This window comes from Mus pahari, chromosome 2 (genome assembly GCF_900095145.1).
Source record: "Mus pahari chromosome 2, PAHARI_EIJ_v1.1, whole genome shotgun sequence".
Classification (NCBI taxonomy): domain Eukaryota; kingdom Metazoa; phylum Chordata; class Mammalia; order Rodentia; family Muridae; genus Mus; species Mus pahari.
In genome coordinates, this window is record NC_034591.1 from 134216583 (window position 1) to 134238539 (window position 21957).

Below are 21957 nucleotides of genomic sequence, written 5' to 3' on the forward strand. Positions count from 1 at the left end.
TTCGTGGTTGTTCAAACTGTTCTGGCTTTTAAAATCCGGAACAGTTTTAAAATGGTTTTATATGCTTGGCAATTCCCTAGTATTGAGGGAAAACAAAACAAAACAAATCAAAAAATAGATGACTGGTTACCCTGTTTGGAAGGTGCTAGAGAACAGACCGGGTAAGCCCAGGCATTGCCTGTGGTATCCATTCATCTCAGCTGTAGGTGGGTAAGGATGGTTTAGTTTACTTGTGGCATACCTTATGGACAACTCTATTTTTTGAGACACTCATTGATCAAATGAGGGAACTTAACTATTGCCTTGCAGCCAAATTGACATGGCCACACACTGCCTTCTAAATATTTATTTTTATGCCTATAAACAAATGTTACTTTCAACCATGATCAGAGAATTTCTTAATTGCAATGGATGGTAGTACATGCAGAGGCTTGTGGTCGCTGTATGTGCTCGGCCCTAAATATGACATTTATATTTAAGACTCAGGGAACAGGACAAAAGAAGGGATGGAAGGGATCCGTGATCCTCAAGTTAGGAATAGGAACTGCTGAGTGTTATCTTCTGGGTATGACAACCACTGCAAGCAGGATCCCACAGCAGCTGAGGCTGCCTTTACATGGTCTGTATAAGACTGGGCCTATCATTATCAGTCATGGATGGGGTGGACTCATGGGGCCCTACCTTTCCCTGCTGAACTACCGGCTTCATTGACTCCTGGGTAGGGGCGGTTATTATCTTTAGCTGTATACCCATGGAAGAGCCCACCAGGCTGCAATGGACACTCTTAATCCCACAATCATACAGGCAGCTCTGATTAAACTCTACATAGGCAGCTCTGACTAAACTCAAGTGAGTCACAGAACCAAACAAAAAGACATGAATGTAGGGAAGGGGGCGTGTATGGTGGGGGTGGGAGGAAGGTGGAAGAGGTGGGGGTGGGGTAAGAGTAACCAGAATGCACTACACTCTATATTTATGCATAAGATTGTCACGCAACAAATTTAATTAAAACTCACTTTTAAAAACTTAACAAATTAAACTTCAACATCCCCGGTATTTCCCCAGGATTGCTTAGAAAACAAGGCAGAGAGAGAGTAGAGCTCAGGCAACGACAAGAGGCCTTTCATCCTGATGCTGCGCTCTGACATCAAGTGAATGGGTTCTTTTGCTCTTCTGGCCAGTGATGTAGCTTTGGGAAACTGAAGTCCAACAGTTCCTATTTAGCTTGCCTCACAGCATCTACAGGAGAAGGCACTATGTGTGCTTCTGGTCAAGCATTCTTGGAAACGCACAGCCTGGGAAAGGCAGCAGTTACGTGGCTGCTCCAGAAATGCCCTGGTCTAAATCATGGCCCCGTTTCTTCCTGAATATGGCTCTTGTATTTGGTCCCCCCTCTGCTCAGCCTCGCCTAGGATGGAATAAGAGGGATTGTGTATGGATATTTCAGAGCACTGTCTGGCATGCAGCGGAGGCTGTGGAAGCGTCATCTCTCACACTAGCATCTCTACCCACAGGACAGATGCTGTGTGTATGAAGTCAGCGCTCATCTTCCTCATTCTCATCCTTCCCCGATCTGAATCAAACTATCTACTCCCGCCCAATCATTGCCTGGCAGCAACTTCAGTGAGGGGACTTGTATCCTCCAAGCACGCCCAGAATTCCAGGGTACGATCTTAGAAACAGTGTCTTTGCAGATGCAATTAACTATGATTGACTCTGCTGGGCCATCCGTCTAACGGTAGTTGCTCCTACAAGGTTTAAAGGCACACACACAAGTTAGAAGGCCATGTGAATAAAAACAGAGACAGAGATTAGCATGGTTGGTCTGGAATATGAGTACTTCTGGCTACCACAGGAACTAGGAAGAGGCAAGCAAGGATTCGTCAGCCGAATGGGGATGGCTCTATTCAAACTGACGTCAGACTTTAAGTGAGAGAGAGCGAATTTCTTTGATTTTAAGGCATCCAACGCATGGTTATTTCTTAGGTTCCAGGAAGTTTTGGCCCTGGCTAATGCTCTCCACCTTTGAGCATCCCTTTGTTGTCTTCTCTGCAGAACTGACAAGGATGTCAGTGTAGAGACATGGATGTGAGAGAGAGGTTTGTAGGGAGAAGGGGAGGGGACTAACAAGGGTAGGAGGGAACAGAAGAGGGTAAGGAGGCAAGAGTAACAGAGTGCATTATATATGGATGAAATTGTTAAGGAATAAATTTAATAAAGCATGTTTCTTATAAAATTCACAAATTATACTTCAAACTAAAAAACAAACAAAAATACCCAAAAGACAAAAAAACCCAACAAAACAATCCCCACAAAGACCACCCAACCAATCAACCCACTAACCAATTAACCAACTAACCAAAAAGACCCAAACACCCCCCAGTATTCAGGAGGCAGAGGCAGGTGGCTCTCTTTGTGAGTTTGAGGCCAGCCTGGTCTACAATGTAAGTTTCAGGTCAGCCAAAATTATGCAGTGGGATCTTGTCTCACAAGCAAAAAGCAGAAAGCAATAAACAAAAATCTCATCCAAGTTCTGGCCAACTAAAGAGAACAAACATCCAAAAACAAATAAACAAAAACCCACCATATTTCCCCAGAAAACATGCTTCAGAGAGTCGCCTTTACCCCAGTATCTTGAGTGCTCCGGCTTCAGGCGGTGACCTTCCCACCCATCCCCTGTCCTGTCTCCCAAGAGCTGGGGCTGCATGCATGTGTTACCATATCTGTTTATGTGGTGCTCATGTGGTCTGTGGGTAGAACCCAGGGCTTTGTGATTACAGACAAACATTCTACCAGGTGAGCCACACCTCCAGCCCAGGAGACCTTTGTTTTGATAATGAATAAACTTCCACACTTTTGCAAGCAACATAACCACAGACCCCTTTTGACCTATGTTGCCTTGCCAAAGGCCCATGTTATCCCTTCAAATGACCACAGACTGCGGCCTCTGACTCTGTGAACGAGTCAGCCTTTCATCCTTACAGGGTCACTCTCTCTCTGGTATTTCTTCAGTGACAGAAAGCTGACCATCAGAAAAATTAAAGGGGTGCCAAGGACCAATGAAGGCAAATGTCAACACTCTGTTCAACTTAGAACAACACAGCTCAAAATTGCTATCACAGACATCGGAGCTCAGCCATCCCTCTGACAGGCAGAAGTCTGTGATGGGGGTTTCAAGCGTGGCTGCAGCTGGGAATGTCTGTGAAAAGATTCCAGTCCAGATTGATCTCCCCATCCCCAGAGTACATGGGGCTACAGCCTACAGGCCACACCAGCTTGGGATGGGTCCTTCTGGGGCCAAGAGTGGTGTGTTCTTTTGCTGTAATTGTATTGAAACTTTAAAAAACACACTCTAGAGAGAGTTGTAGAGTGGCTCATTCTGTCTGTCTGTCTGTCTACTCTCATCATGTCCTACCATTTGCCTGATCTAGCTTTTCTTATCCTTTTGCTCTCTCTTTAGGGGATTGCTGAAATGTTTTTAAAGCAACTTCTAAACACTTCAGACTCTAGACATAAACACTGTAGTAGTTTAGAAACAGAATCACCACATTATTATACTAACATGATTAACCAAAATCTACTTAAAATAATTTAGCTCCTAGTCCATATTCAATTTTCTCTCCATTATCTCAACAACTTCATTTTAAAATAGACATTGTTTATTGGGGATCTAGACGAAATCTCTCCATTCCATTGAGTCATTGTCTCTAGCAAGGCTTTAACATTCTCTGCAGCCTTCCACACAAGCCCTTGAGGGTTTTAAGGCATCAAACCCTGGGCACATGCTGCTCTTCATTATAGGTGAGCCACAGACACCAAATCCCACTTCCCCTGTGGGGAGGAGGGAATGTGGGTGGAGGAGAGAGGGTGCGTCTAGGGAGGAGGCCTACCAACCTTTGGAGACCTAGTAGGAAACCAGTGGAGGCAGAGCAACCTGGAAACACAGCTTTGCTTAAAAAAAAAAATAAATAAATAAACATGGCTCTCTGCCGCCTCCCTGGGTTACCAGACCAAATGCAGCCTGACCTGCTTGGAGAAGAAAGGTCATTCAACTCCACAGTCATTTGCTGTGTGTTGACTTCAAGCCTGGAGTGTGTGACAGACTGGCAGCTTGAGGAAGCAAGCCTAAGGCTTATAATGCCAGGATGGGGTTTCCAGAAGCTGGGAATGTATACTGTAGTGGGAGAGCCAGGACCTCCGACCTAAAAACCCTCCAGAAGGAGGCAGCCTGTCAGTCACGCGTCAGACAGAGGCACAGCATGGAGTCAGCGAGAGTTCCTCTTGCAAGAGAGGCCTGAAAGCATTTTATGGAACCACAAATGGGACATCTGTGATGGCAGCTGTCCTTATAGTGAGCAATGCCTCTTGGGTAATGACAAGATGGATTTTGGATTGACTATTATTAGGTGAGCATAATGCAGCAACATATGCTATACTAATAAAATACGCAAGTTGACAGTGATGGCAATACACATGGAGTAATGAAACCTTAAAACACAGCGGTGGCACAGGAGCACGGCTTCTTAAACTGTGGGTCATGACCCCATAAGGGGTCGTATAAATGAATGTGCGGGTTACAGAAACTTTGCCCATAGTGAATGGTTTATGAATGTGCAGTTGCCAGAATAGAATTCAAAAGCAAAGGTGAGACATGAGATGAACTGGAGCCGCTCTGGAAGCACTTGCTCAAGTGTCACACGGCTTCACTGCGGCCTAGGTTCTAATACCCAGCATGCACTTCCACTGTGTGCGTTACCACCCCACACTATGCCAGCAAGTCCTGCCTGAGGCACTGCAAGTCAGATTGAAAACCACTGCTAATCGTGAGGTGCATACAGAATCTCCTACGCTTCCCGAATCATAATGGTTTAGTTGTGGGAAACAGGCAAAATTTCATGATCATCATTCCTCTGGTGTAAGAATCTATTTATCCTTAGATTCTCATGTGTTAGAATGCTAGATTTTTAAAACTGCTGTTCGAGTTGCTGACTTAAGTGTCATTAAAACGTTGAAATGAATTTTGTTTTGGGATTAGGATGATATTTCTAACGATTTCTGTATCTGGCCCTCAGCAAAGGTCTACTGTCTTACACTGAGTTTTATATGAAATAGTATTATCCCTGACAATTTGAAGATGCTCTGTGTTCCGCAGCATCAAATTTCAGCCCAATTTGTTTCTTTATATAAAAATAAGTCTATCCATCTCATTAGTATGAAAATTTGCATTAGTTTTAAATAGCTGGTAAAATTATATGTATATAGAAGAATCATTTTATGATAGCTCTTTATGAAATTTATTGCTATTAGAAAATATTTCATTTGTATACTTATTTTATATACCTATACATACTTGAAGTGGCATAAAATTACCTTGGTTGTGATTGAAAAAGATGCCTCAGAGGTTATGAGCCCTATGTCCAAGAAGACCTAGGTTCAAGTCCCAACATCCACATGGTGGCTCACAACCATTTATAACTCCAGTTCCAGGGGGGGGATTCAATACCTTTTTTGGTCTTTGAGGGCACCACGCATGCACACAGTGTACAGATATCCACGTAGGCAAAGCACCAATACACATTTTTTTAAACAAAATGTTCTCTTTTGAGTGAAAAGAGAACACAAGTGGAAAATGTAATGGCCCTCAGAGTGGAGGAAGGTTGAGGGGCAGATCTCGCTCATACTCACACTCATGCTCACACTCACACGGAAGGAATAAGTACTACTGCCCATGGTGGAGGGGGAAGAGTCTGAAGCTCAAAGTAGCCTGGTATTTATTTTATGAAGAACCAGATAAGAGATGCTCAAAGTCTCCAAAAGTAGGGTTATAGAAATGTTAATTACCTGATTTAGTCAGTGTATATCATATGTGGATAAGTATATCTCTCTGCACTCCAAAAAGATGTGCAATAATCACAGGCTAATAGATATTTTAAATATGTTTGACCATGATGGAAATGTTAGCTACCCTAATTCTACATGGTGCACACACTGAATTACCATTGATGGGGGAGCTAGACCCCCTCTTAAAGAAAACCAATAAAGCAGTAACTTAAAAAGAATAAGTCGAAGTAATTATAATTTAAAAAGCCTTCTTCAAATATGGTGTTGTTTCTCTTAATATTATTATGAGGAAACCAGGAGGAACATTTCCCTGATATGGCTGCAGGTAAGACTCAAGTTCAGATGTGAGATGTGTCGTGGTGAAGGAGCTGGTAGAGGAACTAGTGCCGCTGTCCCCCGTGCTTGGCCACTCCCCCCATAGCTGAGTCTGTCCCACAGTCTTTCCGGTCTCGGGGTCAGTAGCGCAAAGGTACCTGCAGTGTCTGGGTTGGAGTGGGGACTCTTATCCTCGTTTTCACTGGGTTGGAGGTCATCCATGTTGATCTAGGCAACCAAGGGAGGAAGAAGAAAGAGTTCAGTTAGATGTGTGCCAGGGATCTTGGGCCGAGAGAGCCTTGGAAATACATCATAGTTCAGGGCTGAGCTAAAAAAAAAAAAGCATCTTTGTCCCTGTCCCTTGTAGTGACTCTCAGAACATCAGAAAAGGCTGTATGCTTTCTTGGCTCTCAATTCTGCCTGTCACCCTCTACTCCCCTCACCCATCCCTTCTTTCCCTTTCCTCCAGGTAAAGGACAGGAAGACTCTCCCTGACTTAATGAAGACTCTCCCTGACTTCCTCTCCCTAAGGAAGCCCCTCACCTTGGTAGTGGGTGGGGATTCTCCATCTGCTGTAATGGACTTCAGTTCAATTTTCTCCTCTTTGCTCTCCTCCACTGCTGGCTTCTCCATCACCTCCTGTTTCTTTTCTGGGCTGGCAGTCCTGGCCGGTCAGCAGGAAAAAAACCCAGAAAGGGATGTTTACTGGAATGATAGTGGACAGTGTAGATAGGAGCTGCTTTGTGGTCTTCTAGGGGCAGCAAGATCAGCCCTGGGCCTGCATACTATCTTTTCTCTAGGGCACATCCCACTTGCAGCGCCACTGTAAGCTGCACAGGGCTGGGGTACCCCTGGTTATTGGCACACATCTGACTTCATCCAGAGCCTTAGCTGTTCCCCTTTAAATCAGAGGATTCTGGGTCTCATTTATGATTGGTTCCTAGAGGACCTCTGCTCAGTGTCCAGCAGAGGCACGGCATATGACTGTCCTTGCTAGATAATTATGGGATGGAATATAGAACCTTATACTGCCTTCCTAAGACCCCAAAGGTAAGAAAGCATTGTTTTTCTGAGCTGGAGTTGGGTTTTCTTCTGAAGGTGGCTTTCCCCTCTCTCCTCTTTGTGTTCTTATGGGTTCTCTTCCCCAAGGATGGCTCCTCACTTCCTGGACTGGTGGGGGAAATGCACAATCTTTGCAGAGACTTCGGAGCAATGACTAGGAACATTAGGAGAAGCCACGTTACTACTGTAAAAGCCTCACTCCAGCCCGTTTCAGCCAGGATGGTCATCAGATGAACACCAGCCCTCTCTCTCAAACCAATGGGGATGGTATTCTCGGCTTAGAGGGTTACCTGGCCAGCTTCTTCCTCTCCTTCTCTTCTTCCTCCTCCTTTTGGGCTGAGGTCAGGCTCTCTGCATCGGCCAGGTTGTCCACCGCAATGGCCAAGAACACGTTCAGTAGGATATCTGTTTGTGTCCACTCTTAAAGAAAACGACCCTTGGTTTTGGGAAGAATGACAGCCACCGGGGGTGGGGAGAGTATACACATGCAGAAGTAAGAGTTTCCCAGGACAGACAGACTTCTCCTCTTTCCCGTTCATTCTGCTTACTGTTTGGAGTTTTCTAAGTGGTTGAGACAAGGCTGGCTGTGTAGAAGGGGGCAGGGTAGGCCTGAAGCATCAGCTCCGCCTTGCTCTTCCACTGCTAGATTTCGTTATTTGTTTTTAACCAATGACTGACATCATAGGCAGCGCCATCTCCAGGAGATTGCTCATACGACCTACTCGCCATAACAGAGCACCAAAGAGATAGCTTAGAACCTCTGTCAGCTTTGAATGTGAACCTGTGTAGGCAAACACCCCTGGAGAGTCTGACTAGAGCTGGCCAGACTTGAGACTTCTTCACTTAAGCAGTCTTCTGCCTGTCTCCCCTACTCTGCTAAGTCCTGCCTTTCCACCAACAGAAACACCATGGGCCAGAGAACCACAAAGAGGGGGTAGATGGGAAAGCCTTAAGTCGTTAAAACCCTATACCCATCCCAGGGCATTCATACATTCACATCACTTTCTACACAGAGCTAAAACTTCACAGAGGAGGGGTTCATTCTAGAAGACTACTGACCCTTGACCCAGGGACATAGGAGGGGTCTATTGGGTAGTTTCCCAGGCAACACACAGAGACCCTTTAAGCAGTACTTCCTATCCTTCTGTTGTAAGCTCAGAGCACCTTATCAGAATGCTTAGTGCAAGAAGTGTTCAGATTTCAATTTATTTTTCAAATTTAAAAATATACATGATGGGATTTATATTGAGGACAGGGCCTAAAACACATCATATGTATATATATGTATACATATATATGTATATGTATATGTATATGTATATGTATATATATATATATATATATCTTTTACACATACTTTAATATGCACTTTATAAAAACCTCTAAAATGTTGTATATGAAATGCTCATGTGGTTTCCCACCTAATGCAACCTGTAGGCACTTAAAAGGATCCAGATGTTGCATTGTTGGATAGGGATGTTCCGGCCTGTCTTACACTGCAGATACGCTGAGGAGGAAGGCCTTTGATGTGCCAGAGGTCCCCCAGCTAATAGAATGCCAATTTAGTCTGCAGGTGGCTTAGTGCTCTTGGTTTCTGAAGTACTGAAACTAAGGATTTCACTCAAATTTGGGGCTAGAGTATTTCTATTTTATCACCTAGCTCTGGACTCCACTCTCACAGGCTCAAGCAGTGGGAGAGAAGAAAATGAAAGGATGAGAGGCCCTGGGGTCCTGTCCCTGACTCAGATAGGGAAGGAGCTACCAGGTCCCCTCAGTAACTTGTGCAGCTCCGCCTATGACTTTGGGCCCAAGAACAGCTTCAGAGGGGGTAAACGGATGACCACACGGGGTGGGGAGCTGAGTAGCTTCAGAAGCTCCAGCGTGAGCAGGGCACACACCTCCAGGCATATTACATGCTGGCCTTCGTAGGTTTGGCTGCACAGACCTCATTGCCTAGGGGCATGATTCTCTTAGACTATGAGCAGAACACACTTCCTAGAGAGGGGTGACCCAGTTCAGAACTGTGTGGTGCACTGTCCCCTGCGTCCCAGACCCACACCATGACTGAAGTGGTTCTAGGCCAGGCCACCCTTCCTTCCAAGAGTGGGCTTGCCCAGCTAACCTATGGATGGGCAGCTCCAGCACAGAGCCCCAGCCAGGACCTTGGACTGTGCTAAAGGCCCAGTGGGGGGCAGCAGGGTGGGGGCAGCATCAGCACCAAAGGATACAATTTCCACAGATGAAGAGGATGATGAAGTAAATACAGACTAACATCCCTGGAAAAGAGGGGCCGCCATAAGCCATGATCCCATCATACATCACCGAATTCCAGTCCTCCCCGGTCAGGATCTGAATGACACATTCCCACCAATAAGGGACACAGCGTTAGACCAACAGCAAACCCCCAAACTCCCCTGCCCTGCCCTGCCCTGCCCTGCCCTGCCTGCCCTGCCCGGTCCCACTGTATTAACAGAAATGTTCCAAATCTCATTTCTTCCTTGTTCTGGCTCCCAATTATTCTTAGGAACTACAAACCTGGGAAAGTTAACCCCTGCCCACAGACAAAGTGCGTGGCCACTAGCAAATAAAGAGGCTCTGTGGTCAACACAGAATGCTGCTCTTCACATAGAGTATAAAAGATGGCCGCCATTAGTTCCCTGGGTGGCAGTATCAGGTGACTGTGATCTTGAGGACACTGACAGGCCACATCCATGTCTATTAAACAGAATCTTTTGGCACCATCATTAAGATTTTAGCAATAGACCCACATCATTCCCCCTGATCTAGAAATAAATCTACTTTTAAACCTTCATACATGCTATTCTAGCTCTGTCATATGCCAAAGCATTTGTGAAAGTATGGCTTTGGACCAGCCGTAACTCTTCCATTGGCATGGATGTGGCTAATGGGTGCCGTGGCCAGACAAGCATTTATAAACGGACCACTTAGGTTGTTTTATCATTAGTCCGTCCACCTATACAGCTTCATGGAGGGCTGAGAGACAAGACATGACAGAAACACCCTCCAGGGCTGATCTAGGCTGGCCTCATGCCTGGTGAAAGGTGCTGCTCTCACCGCCCCGCCTTTTCAAGGTTGCTTCTTGCCCCCCTCTGACTTCACCCATGAGCAATCCTCCCAGTGAAAACCGCAGCAGAGCCCATACCTGAAACACAGTGAGGAGGGACTGCGGGAAGTTATCGAACGTGCTCCTACGGGTCTGCATCTCATCGAAGTTGAACTTCCCTCCAAAGAGCTGCATCCCCAGGAGGGAGAAGATGATGATGAAGAGGAAGAGGAGCAGCAGCAGGGAGGCGATGGAGCGCACTGAGTTCAGCAAGGATGCCACAAGGTTGCTCAAGGAGTTCCAGTACCTGAGGACAGACAGGGAGGTCAGCTGTCTCACCCCTGTTGCCCTCCATCACCCCGCACCTGTGTGCCCTGGGGGTCCAGGACAAAGCTCCAGTCCCTGCTAGCTCCGACTTCTGGGCTTTGGGTAGTGGTGTGAAGGGGACTCATAGTTAGGGTGTGGAGTTGTAAGTTTAGCATCCGTAAGAGGCTACAACAATTAAGGAGAGAGGGCTCAGGGACCAGATGTTCCCACCCACTCTGCCAGCTGCTGATGTCCTCGGACAAGTCACTAGCTCTCCCCCATTTCCTGACTTCCTGCCTGAAAACAAAATAAAGCAAACGGAGGCAATGGGAGCGTGAACATCATTAGGTAGCCTTGAGGATAACCCTCCCTTCCTCTCCTTAAAGCAGTGCTCAGTATTCTGCCTGGCACACGGGTAATTTAAGTTTATCATTACCGGGAACACTTCTGGTTTGTAACAGAGAAAACAAATTCCCCTCCTCAAAAAATGCCAGTCTGAAGAGATCCCAGCAGCAGGTATCTGGGTAGGTAGGAAGCGTAGTACTCACAGTAAAGAGAGTGGGCGGGGCTTAGTGACGGCACCGACTTCCCTGTCTCTATGGTTGGTTTTTCAAAAGTCATTCCTTTGGAAACTCTAAACCCTGTTTCTGGGCCTAGATATGTTTAGTTTTAATAAGAACCCACAGGATTCTGACAACTTTGGATTACAACTAATCCATCGCTTCATTGGGGACAGCCCCAGGCAAGAGTCCTCTAGGGGATCCTTTGGGTTTACAGTTGATTAGGTCAATGATCACAGGGAGTAAGGACCTTTCCAAGGGCCCACCAGAGTTATAGCTGCTGGCAGCTGAGTTCCCTCCCCACAACTCAGATTATTGATTCAACTTCACATGACCATGGCCATGTTGCATCTTATCCGTGATAACTGCCACAAAGTAACCCTTGTTTTGTTTTGTTTTCTTGCATAATTTGCATAATAAACAACAGAGATAAAACCATTAGAATGGCATGCAGGGCTGTACACTCAATCCCTGGCTCTGAAGATGTAGTTGACTCTTTGGTACTGTCTTTAGATGCCAGTTCCAGTATGGTAAGGATGAAGTAACTTTTATCCTAACCCATAAACTCATCCCTTTTTCTGAATCAAATTACAGGATCCGATTGGCCTGGCTACCCCTTTGGACCATCCTCCTGCCAGCCAATCACCCCACCCCCACCCCCACCCCCAAATTGAGCGGTATGTAACTATAATGTTTCCCTCACTTTCTCTGGGTCTCACATTACCTTGGAGTCAGTCCTTATACGCTAGGGTTGGGTTGCTCTCAACAGCCCTGATGTGTGATAGGCTCTCTGGAGTCCCTATAGGCCAGAGTTAGTGTTGATCTGCTTAAGGCAAGAAGTTAAGAAAGACTTGGGTGGAAGACCTTTCCCGATTACACTTGAAACAGCTTCTCTAAAGGTTGGAGAGCAAAGGTTACTCAGATGTTTACCATATCCTAATGTTTCTTCTCAGGTCCCACACTCTCTGACACTGGGGATCGGGTAATTCTCATGCACTCAATGAGGTGCTTGCTAATAAAATGGGTACTCAGGAACCAGCAACTTCAGAGCACGTTAACTATCCAGCTACACACAGAGACGTGTCTGCACGTAGACTCTCATGGAAAGTCGGGGTCTTAACTCTCCATGAAATACACAGCATTGAGCGAAATGGCTTACAGGGCTTGAACTGGGTTCAGCTCTCTCTGGGAGCCATGGGGATCTTCAGGGATGTCAGCCAAGGAGGTTCTGGACTCCAGAGAATACTACAGAGACCAGGCCAAGAGTCAGAAGGTCAAGGCAGGACAGAGAACAGATGCTGACCCAGGGTCTCCAGAGGCCTGAAGCTCTAGGGAAGGTGGAGCCTGTGGTAGAGGATTAAAGCATGGGATAATGCAGAGCTCACCCGAGAGCCAGACAGAGAGCAAGGGGTGGCCAAAGGCAAGCACTAGATAGGATGAAGCTCTTTCTGACTCCCTCCTCCAGCCTGCATCACCGACCCTAGGAGCTATCATGGGGAGTCTGGGCTCCAGGTAGTGAGGAAGGTGCACCACATGATGAGTTGTGAGGTTTCCTGCCTATCCTCATTTCCATGTCAGGAAGTAAGAACAGCAGGGTCAACCTGCACATGCCTTACCTCGCAGTAGCAAATCCCAGAGTTCTATCTTCAAAGCAAATCTTGACTTTGGCCACCTTCCATTGCCTCCATCACCTGGGCCTATCCGCTAGACTCTCTCCCTGGGGTCTCTGGGGTTTCTGGGACAGTCTCCTACCTGCTTGCTCTGCTTTAACTTAGGTTGCCCATAGCATTTCTCCACACCAGAGCAGCCAAGTGTCCTCTTACAGTGGGAGCCACATCCAGCCCCTATGGTGGCTCCTGGCTGGTGGAAAAGCCTGAACCCTCATGACCTCTGACCTGGCTCCTATTCTCTTCCCTTCTCTTTCACTTCAGCCATATGGGCCTTGTTGCATCTCCTGTTCCCAGATGCTCTGCTGAACAGGTCCTGGTTTCCACCAATGGCCAACCTAGTTCTCTCTCTGAAGAGGGTATTACTGGCTGCTTCCTTTATGGCCTTGCCTCTCATCTGAGGGCAAGCTTCCCTGACCTTCACTTTAGCCCCTTAATCTACATTATCCTTTAGCATTTATTATTATTGTGTGGTTGTGGTATGTGTGTGTGTGTGGGGGTGGGTGGGTGTGTACCACAGTATACATATGGAGGTCCGAGGACAATGTTTTGGATCATCCTGCCCTACCTCTGCATGGGTTCTGGGACTGAACTCATGTCATCAGGCTTACACAGCAAGTACTTGATGGACAGTGGCTCACCTAGTTTTAAGAGAAATATCACCACCAGACAAATATCTATTTCTTTGCTTAGCATTTCTTTTCCCCTACCAGAACTGAGGTCGATGGGGAAGGGTCGGGGAGTCACATATGCCATTTGGTTCCCTTATTCTCTTAAGTGTGCTTGGCCCACAGGATGTGATTAATGGGTATTTTGTTGAGTGTGAATTTTACTATAGATGTAACACATTTGTACTTACTTGAGGGACAGGCAGTGAGCCTCACAGGCATGGGCTTGTCTGTGTGTACATGTGAGATGGGAGCAGGGCAAGGGCAGAAGGATATGAAGGTGGGAGGGGGAGGGGCTGAGAAGTGGATCTAGGAGGAGTTAGTGGGAGGTAATTATGATCCACATGCATTTGATTATGTAAGAAATTCTCAAAGAATTAATAAAATATTACATTAAAATAACATTAAAATGTGATTAGAAAAAGAACATTAGTGTGGGTCTCAGGTGAGGGATCTGGCTATCTGAGGCCAGCAGACCACAGCTGACAGTGGGGCACAGCGTGGGGGTGGTTCTCCATGGACGATATGGGGAGATCTGTAGGTATTTAGTCAGCAGCTTTGGCAATACAGGGTGACTGGCCTCATCCCTGCAGACTCTCCTGATCTGTGTCTCCAGGCTATTACTGCCGAGCACAGGCCTACAGCCCCCTCCCAAGAACCACTATCCCCTTCAGGGAAGCTAGCTGGTGGCAAGTCAGAAGGTTCAATGACATATAAGCTGATATCCTAACTGATCAAAACCAGGAACTAAAGACTCACACACCAACAAAGAGAGCTTCGGTGAAGAGATCCTTAGGTTTCCAGCTGCAGACCTCATAGAAAACCTGGGATACCTAAGCATCTGTGGTCAGAATGGCCCAGACAGCGTCCACACACAGCACAGCTGGGACGGCCAGGCTCTGTCCCATCACTGGACATCATCTGTGCATCTCCTGCTGCACCACCCTCTCCAGCGTGTGTTTCTGCCTGCCTGCTCCTATCCCCCTGGCTCACTGTTTGTTCTCCAACTGTGGTACACTTGAGGGGGTCTGACCTGGTCGAGTTCCCTTCTCCCAAAGCCTTCCTTCCCCTCTTTTCTCCTTTCTGCCTTGCTTGCTTCTTCAGTTTTTTCCACTCACTGACCTTCTGTTACCTTTTCCCTCGGCCTCCTGAGTTGGATCACAACCCTCAGTTCAGGGACACTCTGTCACCCTCCCGTTTCCCTCTGTACGTCTCTTTTGGGATTTGGGGACCTGCAGAGTTCTCTTTCCTCTTCTATAGCGATCTGAGACCTTCCAGAACCTTTCAGTTCAGAAATCCTGTTCTTCAAAGATCTCAGGACAGCTCTGTCCCCTCACCGTGGTGTCCAACAGCTCTTGAGCGTGCTAGAAATCAACAACACTGGAAACAGCAGGACTGGCTGATGAGGGTGCTTTGCAGTGATCCACCCTACTCCTCTGTTCCAGAGGGGGGGGGGCACCACTACAGATTCCTCTCCAGAACACTGTAACGCTGAGACGTGGACACATTCTCTCGGTCTTGGTGGCAGGTTGCCTATCGCCAGGAGACTGTTTATAATCGGAATTTTACACAGTAGGTTTGTGTATGAGTGTGCCTTGTGGTAGGAAGAACAGATAGAGAAGGGATGAGAATCCAATCAGGCAATGTGGGGGTCAGAATGCACACAGTGAGTAAGTACAACTGCTCTCTTTCCTTTCCCTGGACTTGCCATTGGGACCCCAGCTGTGGCTGTCCTTGGATCAAAACTGTAGTGATCCTGAGCCTGGTCCTTGAGGACAAGGCAGATGCTGGAAGTACTTGTATGACAGGAGTATAAAGTGGGATGTGGTCCATCGGAAGGAGCTGTAAAGAATTCTAGACTGTCTTGGTCAGGGGCTAGGACAGTTTGAGATGAAGGCACAATTCCTCCTAGTAGCGTCCTTTGTCCTCTGCATCCTACACAGAGTCAAGATGCCAAGACCACATCGTCTTGACTTTGAGGTGGCTTTAAGATGCTTCTTTGAGCTTCTATAGCAGACTTGCTCAGCATTACCTAACTGGCCCCTAAAATAATGCACTTGTCAGGGGTTGAGAGGAGGCATATTCAAATAATCTTTAGACATCTTCTTAAGCTCCTCTAGGTGACAGTTAACACCCCAGGGAGTAATTTCCTTCCTGCAAAAGAAAGCATTTGGCTCTTGGGTCTGAGCATCTTCTCCATAGAATCTCGCCTGGGAACTTTACAAATTCCTTATCCTGTTTATTGATGGCCTTGAAGGAGGTGAGAGGCTCCGAGGGTTGCTGAGCAGAGGGCTTTAGAAGGTAGTGAAGAAAGTTGGGAGGTCAAGGATGGGGGTCAGACTCTGGGCAAGGACCTGGAGATCTTTACAGCATGGAAGATTCACAAGTGGTACTCACATAGGGCTTCCGGTAGCCCATATGTTAGTGGTTCTCGACTTCCCTAATGCTGTAACCCTTCAATACAGTTCTTCATGTTGTAGTAACCCCAAACCATGCAATTATTTTCATTGCTAATTTTACTACTCAATGGTAATTTTACTACTGCTACAAATGAATTTCAATTTCAATATTTTTTGGAGATAGAGGTTTGCCAATGGGGTCATGACCCACAAGTTGAGAACCATTGTCATATGTGGTCATGATTTAGGGTGAATGTGTCTTCCTAAGTTAGTCTAATGGCACATTTGAGGATGTGGGAGGCAGCTGCAAGGGAGGAGCAGGAGGCTATGAGGGTATTTTGGTTTATAACAAATGCGGTAGAAACAGTAGCAGTAATAGATGCTAACATGCACTAAGGTACACTGCTTGTTAGATATAAAAGCCCCATGCTAACCCTTGGAGCAACTTAGCCTCACAATTGCCTAAGAGGACGAAAAGACGATCCATCTTACAGATGAGATAACTGAGGTAAAGAGAGCTAAGTCTTTTGTCCAAGGTAGCGCTGCTTAGGCATCACACTGGAGGGAGCAAATAGCAGGTCCATCTCTCAGAACATCCTCTGGACCACAGAGAGCTACAGAGCTGGTAGGCTAGGCTGTCCGCTGGTCTGAGTCCTGAGATAGACCTAAAAGATTGTTTTCATGCGGTCTCTTGTTACATGGTTGCTGGCTCTATTTGCTTTTACTGGATCTGATAAACACTAATTTTAGCTTTCAAGTTTTCACTGCCTCTTAAGTAATTTTGACACATTCCACGTGTGAGACCAGGGTTTTGTCTTTTCAGCTTCATTTAGAAAAGGAATCACTGCTAGATATTGTTATAACATCTTGGCGTGATTGTCTATTGATTGCCTTTTAACTGTTTTGTGTATTTTTATTGTGAAAATACTGACAAGAAACCACGTTTTAAAATTTGACTTGACCCTAGGGCATCCCACAGCCCCCGTGGAAGAACTAACTGTATTTTCAGGCCTCAAAAAGTCCCTAAGCAGAATAATCCCATTGTCTAACAGGAGGTTACTTCTTCAAGTCCCAAGCCATCTGGAAATGTATACATTCAAATGTACAAGGGCGAACAGTGGAAAGGTACTGAAAGACTGGCTATTTGTGCAGAGTACCAACTGCTGGCGAGGCACCTGCTTCCTGTGAACCTGTCTCCATCCAAGCTTAGACTGGAAACTTGTGGCATATGGGCAGGTTGCAGGCACAGTGATCCTCCAGCCGAGAATGGAGAAGGAGCATCTATGTATGGTCCTTCCATTAAGCAAGTATATTTCTCCTTCTCAAATCTCTTGGGGAATATCTAACAATGGTTCACTACTGTGACACATGGAAGAACTTCTGTTGTTGTTTTCTGTTTTTTAACAGTGCAGTGTGAGCAGTGGCCATGGTTCAGTGTGAGCAGTGGCCCTGGCTCAGTGTGAGCAGTGACTATGGTTCAGTGTGAGCAGTGGCCATGGTTCTTGAGCCGTTACAATCCCTAGGGAGCTCACTAAGAGCTCTGCCTCTCACAATGGCCAGAGTCCCTGGTACACACTTGAAGTCTCATGACCTCACTGTCCTCTTCTAACAACGGTGATAGCACGCCCTGGACTGAAAGTCAAGACCTCTGGTTGCCACCACTAAACTTATATGCAAGTGCATCTCACTGGAGTCTCAATGGCACTGTGCATTCAGATGGCTGCCCAGAGAACTGGGACGATAGTGACAGCCAGGATGCTTCCTAGGACCTGGTGACTCATGCAGAGGAACACACTTGTCCTTGACCTGAAGGGACCAGTCTCCAGCCTTGTTTCCTAACACAATCCAAGTGACAGTTTAATGTTCCTATTTCCAAAGGCTGCGCAGAATGAAGACTCCTGAGGGATCTGGGATTTCTATCTGGAGAAGGGCCGGAAGACTCCCTCCTGCCAGCTCTAAGTATGTTTCTGTAAGTTGACCACAACATATATTACACTGACAACCAGATAGGCGTCTCAAAGGCTTTTATAAAATGATGCTCCTGGGGTCGGGAAGCCCTCAGATATTTTCCCAGTCAATTTCATTCTCTTATTAAAAGTGATGGTCGCAACAAGAAAGAATAGAATTCTGTCTTGCAGTGTTGTGGAGGGAGCTGGAGGTTATTACATTACACCAGGCCTCGAAGAACGTGGAGCCTAAAATACTGATCTCAAAGACACAGAGAACAGGACAGTAAGTTCCCAGCCAGGGTGGAGAAGGGGAAGTGAGAAACCTCAATTCTCTCTTTCTGCCACATGGGTCTCAGGGATTGAACTCGGGCCATCAGACTTGGTGGCTAGCACCTTTGCCCACTGAGCCATCTCAGAAGCCCACTTTTTCCCCTAATTTTTAAATTGTGTTACAACACATACATTACTATCTCGCCCACTTTTAAGCTTACAGTTCAAGGATATTAAATATATTAGTAGGGTGTAGCATCTATTTCTATATTTCTTTACATCCTATAAAACCAAAACCCTGATCTTTAAACAGTAACCAGTAACCCCCTTCCTCCTTCCCCTCCCCTACTAAACCACTGTCATGTTTTCTACCTCAGTGATTTCAATGCTATGACCAAGAACTTCAAATAAATATAATCAAAGAGCATTTTGTTTGTTTTTTTATGGGAGGCGTATTTTATTCAGTCTAATGCCCCTAAAGTTCATCCACGTGGTACCACATATAAAAGCTTCCTTTCTAAAGCTTAGTGATATTCGGTTGGATGTAGACACCATCTTTATTCCATCCATTCATTTGGGGCACTTCTTCTTTTTGCTCTTGTAAATAATGTCATCATAAATGTGAATACACAAACATCACTCTGTAGTGCTGTGCGTAAATTCCCATAAGCCAAGTTCCTGGGTCACTCAGTACTCTAGTTGTTTTTCACAGCCTCTAGACCATTCACCGCACATTTCTACCACAAGGTGGTCATCTTGACTGTTAACTTGGGGAAATTTAGAATCGCCTAGGGTGCAAACCTTGGGGCATCTCTCTGAGGCTTTTTGCAGAGTGGTTTAAATGAGCGGGAAGACAGACTTGGAATGTAGGCAGCACCATTTACACACTGGAGTGACACAGAGAAGATGAAGGAGAAGGTGAGCAGACAGCAGTGTACCTCTGCTTCCTGCTGGCGCACTGTACTGAGCCACCCGACACTCTGGGTACCACACCTTCCTACCTGGGTGGACTCTTCCAGACAAAGCCTTCTTTGTTAAGCTGCTTCGGTCAGATGTTTGGTCACAGGACTGAGAACATTAGCTAATACGCACCAAGAGTGCCAGAGTCCCAGTTTTCCATGTCCTCCCTGGTTCTTGCTATTTTGTTGCCCTATTTGGTTTTGAATAGCGTCTCTAACAATGGGGCTGCCTACAATTTGGGGGAGCAATAAAGCTGACTGAGCCCTTTTCTTCTTGTCTAGGATTGATAATACCACAGTGTCCAAAAGCAATCTCATAACCCCCACACTTGAGTCAACACCAATGCTGGTCAAGTCAAGGACAGGAGGAGAGAGGAGCCCAGTGCTTTCCTGATGCCACTGGGCTAGCTACCTACGAACTCTCTACTAATCCAGCAGAATTAGTGCAACCACGTTGAGGGACAGCAGCCCACAGCCAAGGGCATTTCTGAGTGTCACACCTCCAAAATGAACCCTGACTCTGCTCGCTGTATATAACAGAGGCTAGACCGTTCCAGAAATTGCAGCTCTTCCCCCCATCCAGCCTCATCCTCTCTGGCCTTCCAGCTGACTTCTCCTATGTCTCACTCCCAAAGGGGGAAGAGGAGCCACATACCTGGTGATCTTAAAGATCCTGAGCAGCCGCACACATCTCAGCACAGAGATGCCCAGGGGGGACATGATCTTCGTCTCCACCAGGATGGTCTCCAGAATGCCCCCACACACAATGAAACAGTCGAAGCGGTTGAAGAGGGACACAAAATAGGCCTGCAGACCCAGGCTGTACATCTTCAGGAGCATTTCTGCCGTGAAAAGGGCCAGGAGGGCCTTGTTGGCCGTGTCTAACAGGTGTAGCGGAGGGGTGGGTTCCAAGCCAGGAATGAAGAAGACAGAGGAGGAAGGGGAGGAAAAAAGTACAGTCACTGCCAAAGCTGGAGAAAAAGATCCATCTCTTCCTCCCTCCCTCCCTTCTTCTCATCTACCCCTCCCCCTCCTTCCCATGGGACCCCTCCCAGCTACTTCTGGAGGAACAATTAGGTCCAATTTTCATCATCAGAAGCATATGCTGAGCATCTACTACACGTTAGATGTTTAGCATATGTTGCCCTCCTTAGTCCCTGTAGGAATTTGAGAGGCTTCGCACATTTTTTTTTTTTTTTAATTTTAACTAAATCCAAGCCTTTAGAGACAAGACAGGAGACTCAGAGGGGTCAGTGACCCATTCAAGCCAATAGCCAAAGTTGGACCAGACTACCTGTGCTGTATCTTGTTATCACAAGACTGCCTCCTCCCAGGAGCCCCATAACTGGAGCTGTATCTGCCTTACTCCCAGATGAGATGCCTAGACATGGGTTGTGTGTGTCTTCATAGGGGTCCAGGCAGGACAAGGGTCTTAGGTGCCCCCTGGGGTTACTGTCCCTTGTTCAGCCTCTGTTTCATCCTTGCCTTTATCTTCTTATGGCCTGGGTAGAGCTACCTAAGGCTATAGAAGACCAGAGGAATTGACAGTTGCTTCTGGGAAATTGGCTGCTGAGGGTCTGCAATAGTGAGATAAGCATCAGCTCCTGTCCTGCTGTTGGGACTCAGTGATGACGGTGGTGGTGAGAGGCACATCACGTGCTTGAAGGGACACATCTGTTTCTAAGAAGGGTTTGAATTTTAATACGGGGCTTGCAAGCTTCCAGGCCCTTGGACTTTCCAGCAAGGCACCGGCCAAGAAGCACCGGTTGGCTGCTTTCCCCGCCAACCTCCCAGCAGCTGTTTGTCTGTCCCCAGGACCCACAGTGGAGTTCCCAAGAGTGACTAGGACAAAGCCAGGGGCTGCTTACCTTGCACTTCTGTGAGCCAGTGAGGCTGGTTGTAATGTTCGGAGGCAATGGTGAGGGTGTTGAGGAACACCAGGAAGATGACGAGCCAGTAGAAGATGTTGGACTTAACTGCTGCACGGCACTTTCTTCTGCAGAATCTATTCCACCTGCGCCAGTAGCGGCTGGAAAAGGCCAGGGAGGGACAGACAGGTTGGCTGGGAGATCGAAACTTCTGCTAGCCCAAAGCACACCAGGTGACATCTCCCCTGTCACTGACTTGGCCTTACTACACAACCTGGTAGTGAACTGATCAAGTCTCTTTCTGTCAAGCTAACTATGGCCCCACTGTTTAGTTATCTATGTAGCTTTGGGTATATCCATCCTCCAGCTCTAAGCCTCAGGTACAAACAGAACAGGGCTAACTTCACAGGATTCTTGTGAACATATGACATACAAGCTATTGGAATGCCATTGAAGTTGCCCAACAAGTGAGATGGCTTTTATTTTCTCAGCTGGGAATAGCATTTAGCGATAAAGCCAGGCACTTATAAGCCTCGGACTTCATCTCTAGTAGAAAGAAAAAGGAGTTTCCAAATATTTTAAATGTATTTAAATGCATTATCAGAAACAGCGTGGCAAGTATTGGGAGGAATTAGTCACTGTTCTAGCAGCAACAGAACTAGTAAGAGGTTAGTATGAATAAAGACTTCTGTGGGCCTTGTAGGTATTTGAGGAACATCTCAGGGCTTCTCCAAAAGACTTTAAGTATCTCGGCCAAGCATGTGCTGCCTAATCGAGGAGGAACCTAAAGACACTGAGGTTGAGAACCTGTTCAGTACCCTAGAGAGGCAGAGACAGGGCGATGCTCTCCCTATCCCAACTGCCCCCACTGGATCCTTATGGTCACAACAAGCTCAAGAGGAAGGAGGTTGATTTGCATCAGAGAGTCTTGACATTCATGGGGTAGTAGGATCGTCTGAGATGTCAACAAACATTTAGATCTTCTGTTTAGAACAATGGCTACACTCCCCCTCCCCCAACCCCCCCCCC

The 21957-nt window shown here is 46.6% G+C and overlaps 1 protein-coding gene across 18 annotated transcripts in view; it reads right to left on the reverse strand.

The window, feature by feature from the left end:
- Window positions 1-21957, reverse strand: part of Cacna1c (calcium voltage-gated channel subunit alpha1 C) — a 568982-nt gene that overhangs the window by 84147 nt on the left and 462878 nt on the right. For 10 of the 18 annotated variants that reach the window (XM_029535125.1, XM_029535124.1, XM_029535115.1 and 7 more), the window contains 7 exons: window positions 20929-21089; window positions 19716-19941; window positions 10382-10589; window positions 9447-9567; window positions 7509-7623; window positions 6700-6829; window positions 6315-6384 (listed from right to left, as the gene is read on the reverse strand). In XM_029535125.1, coding sequence (XP_029390985.1) covers window positions 6315-6384; window positions 6700-6829; window positions 7509-7623; window positions 9447-9567; window positions 10382-10589; window positions 19716-19941; window positions 20929-21089 — 1031 coding nt within the window. The remainder of the gene's footprint in view (window positions 1-6314; window positions 6385-6699; window positions 6830-7508; window positions 7624-9446; window positions 9568-10381; window positions 10590-19715; window positions 19942-20928; window positions 21090-21957) is intronic. The other 8 variants (XM_021191463.2, XM_029535126.1, XM_029535130.1 and 5 more) reach the window with 1 other exon arrangement.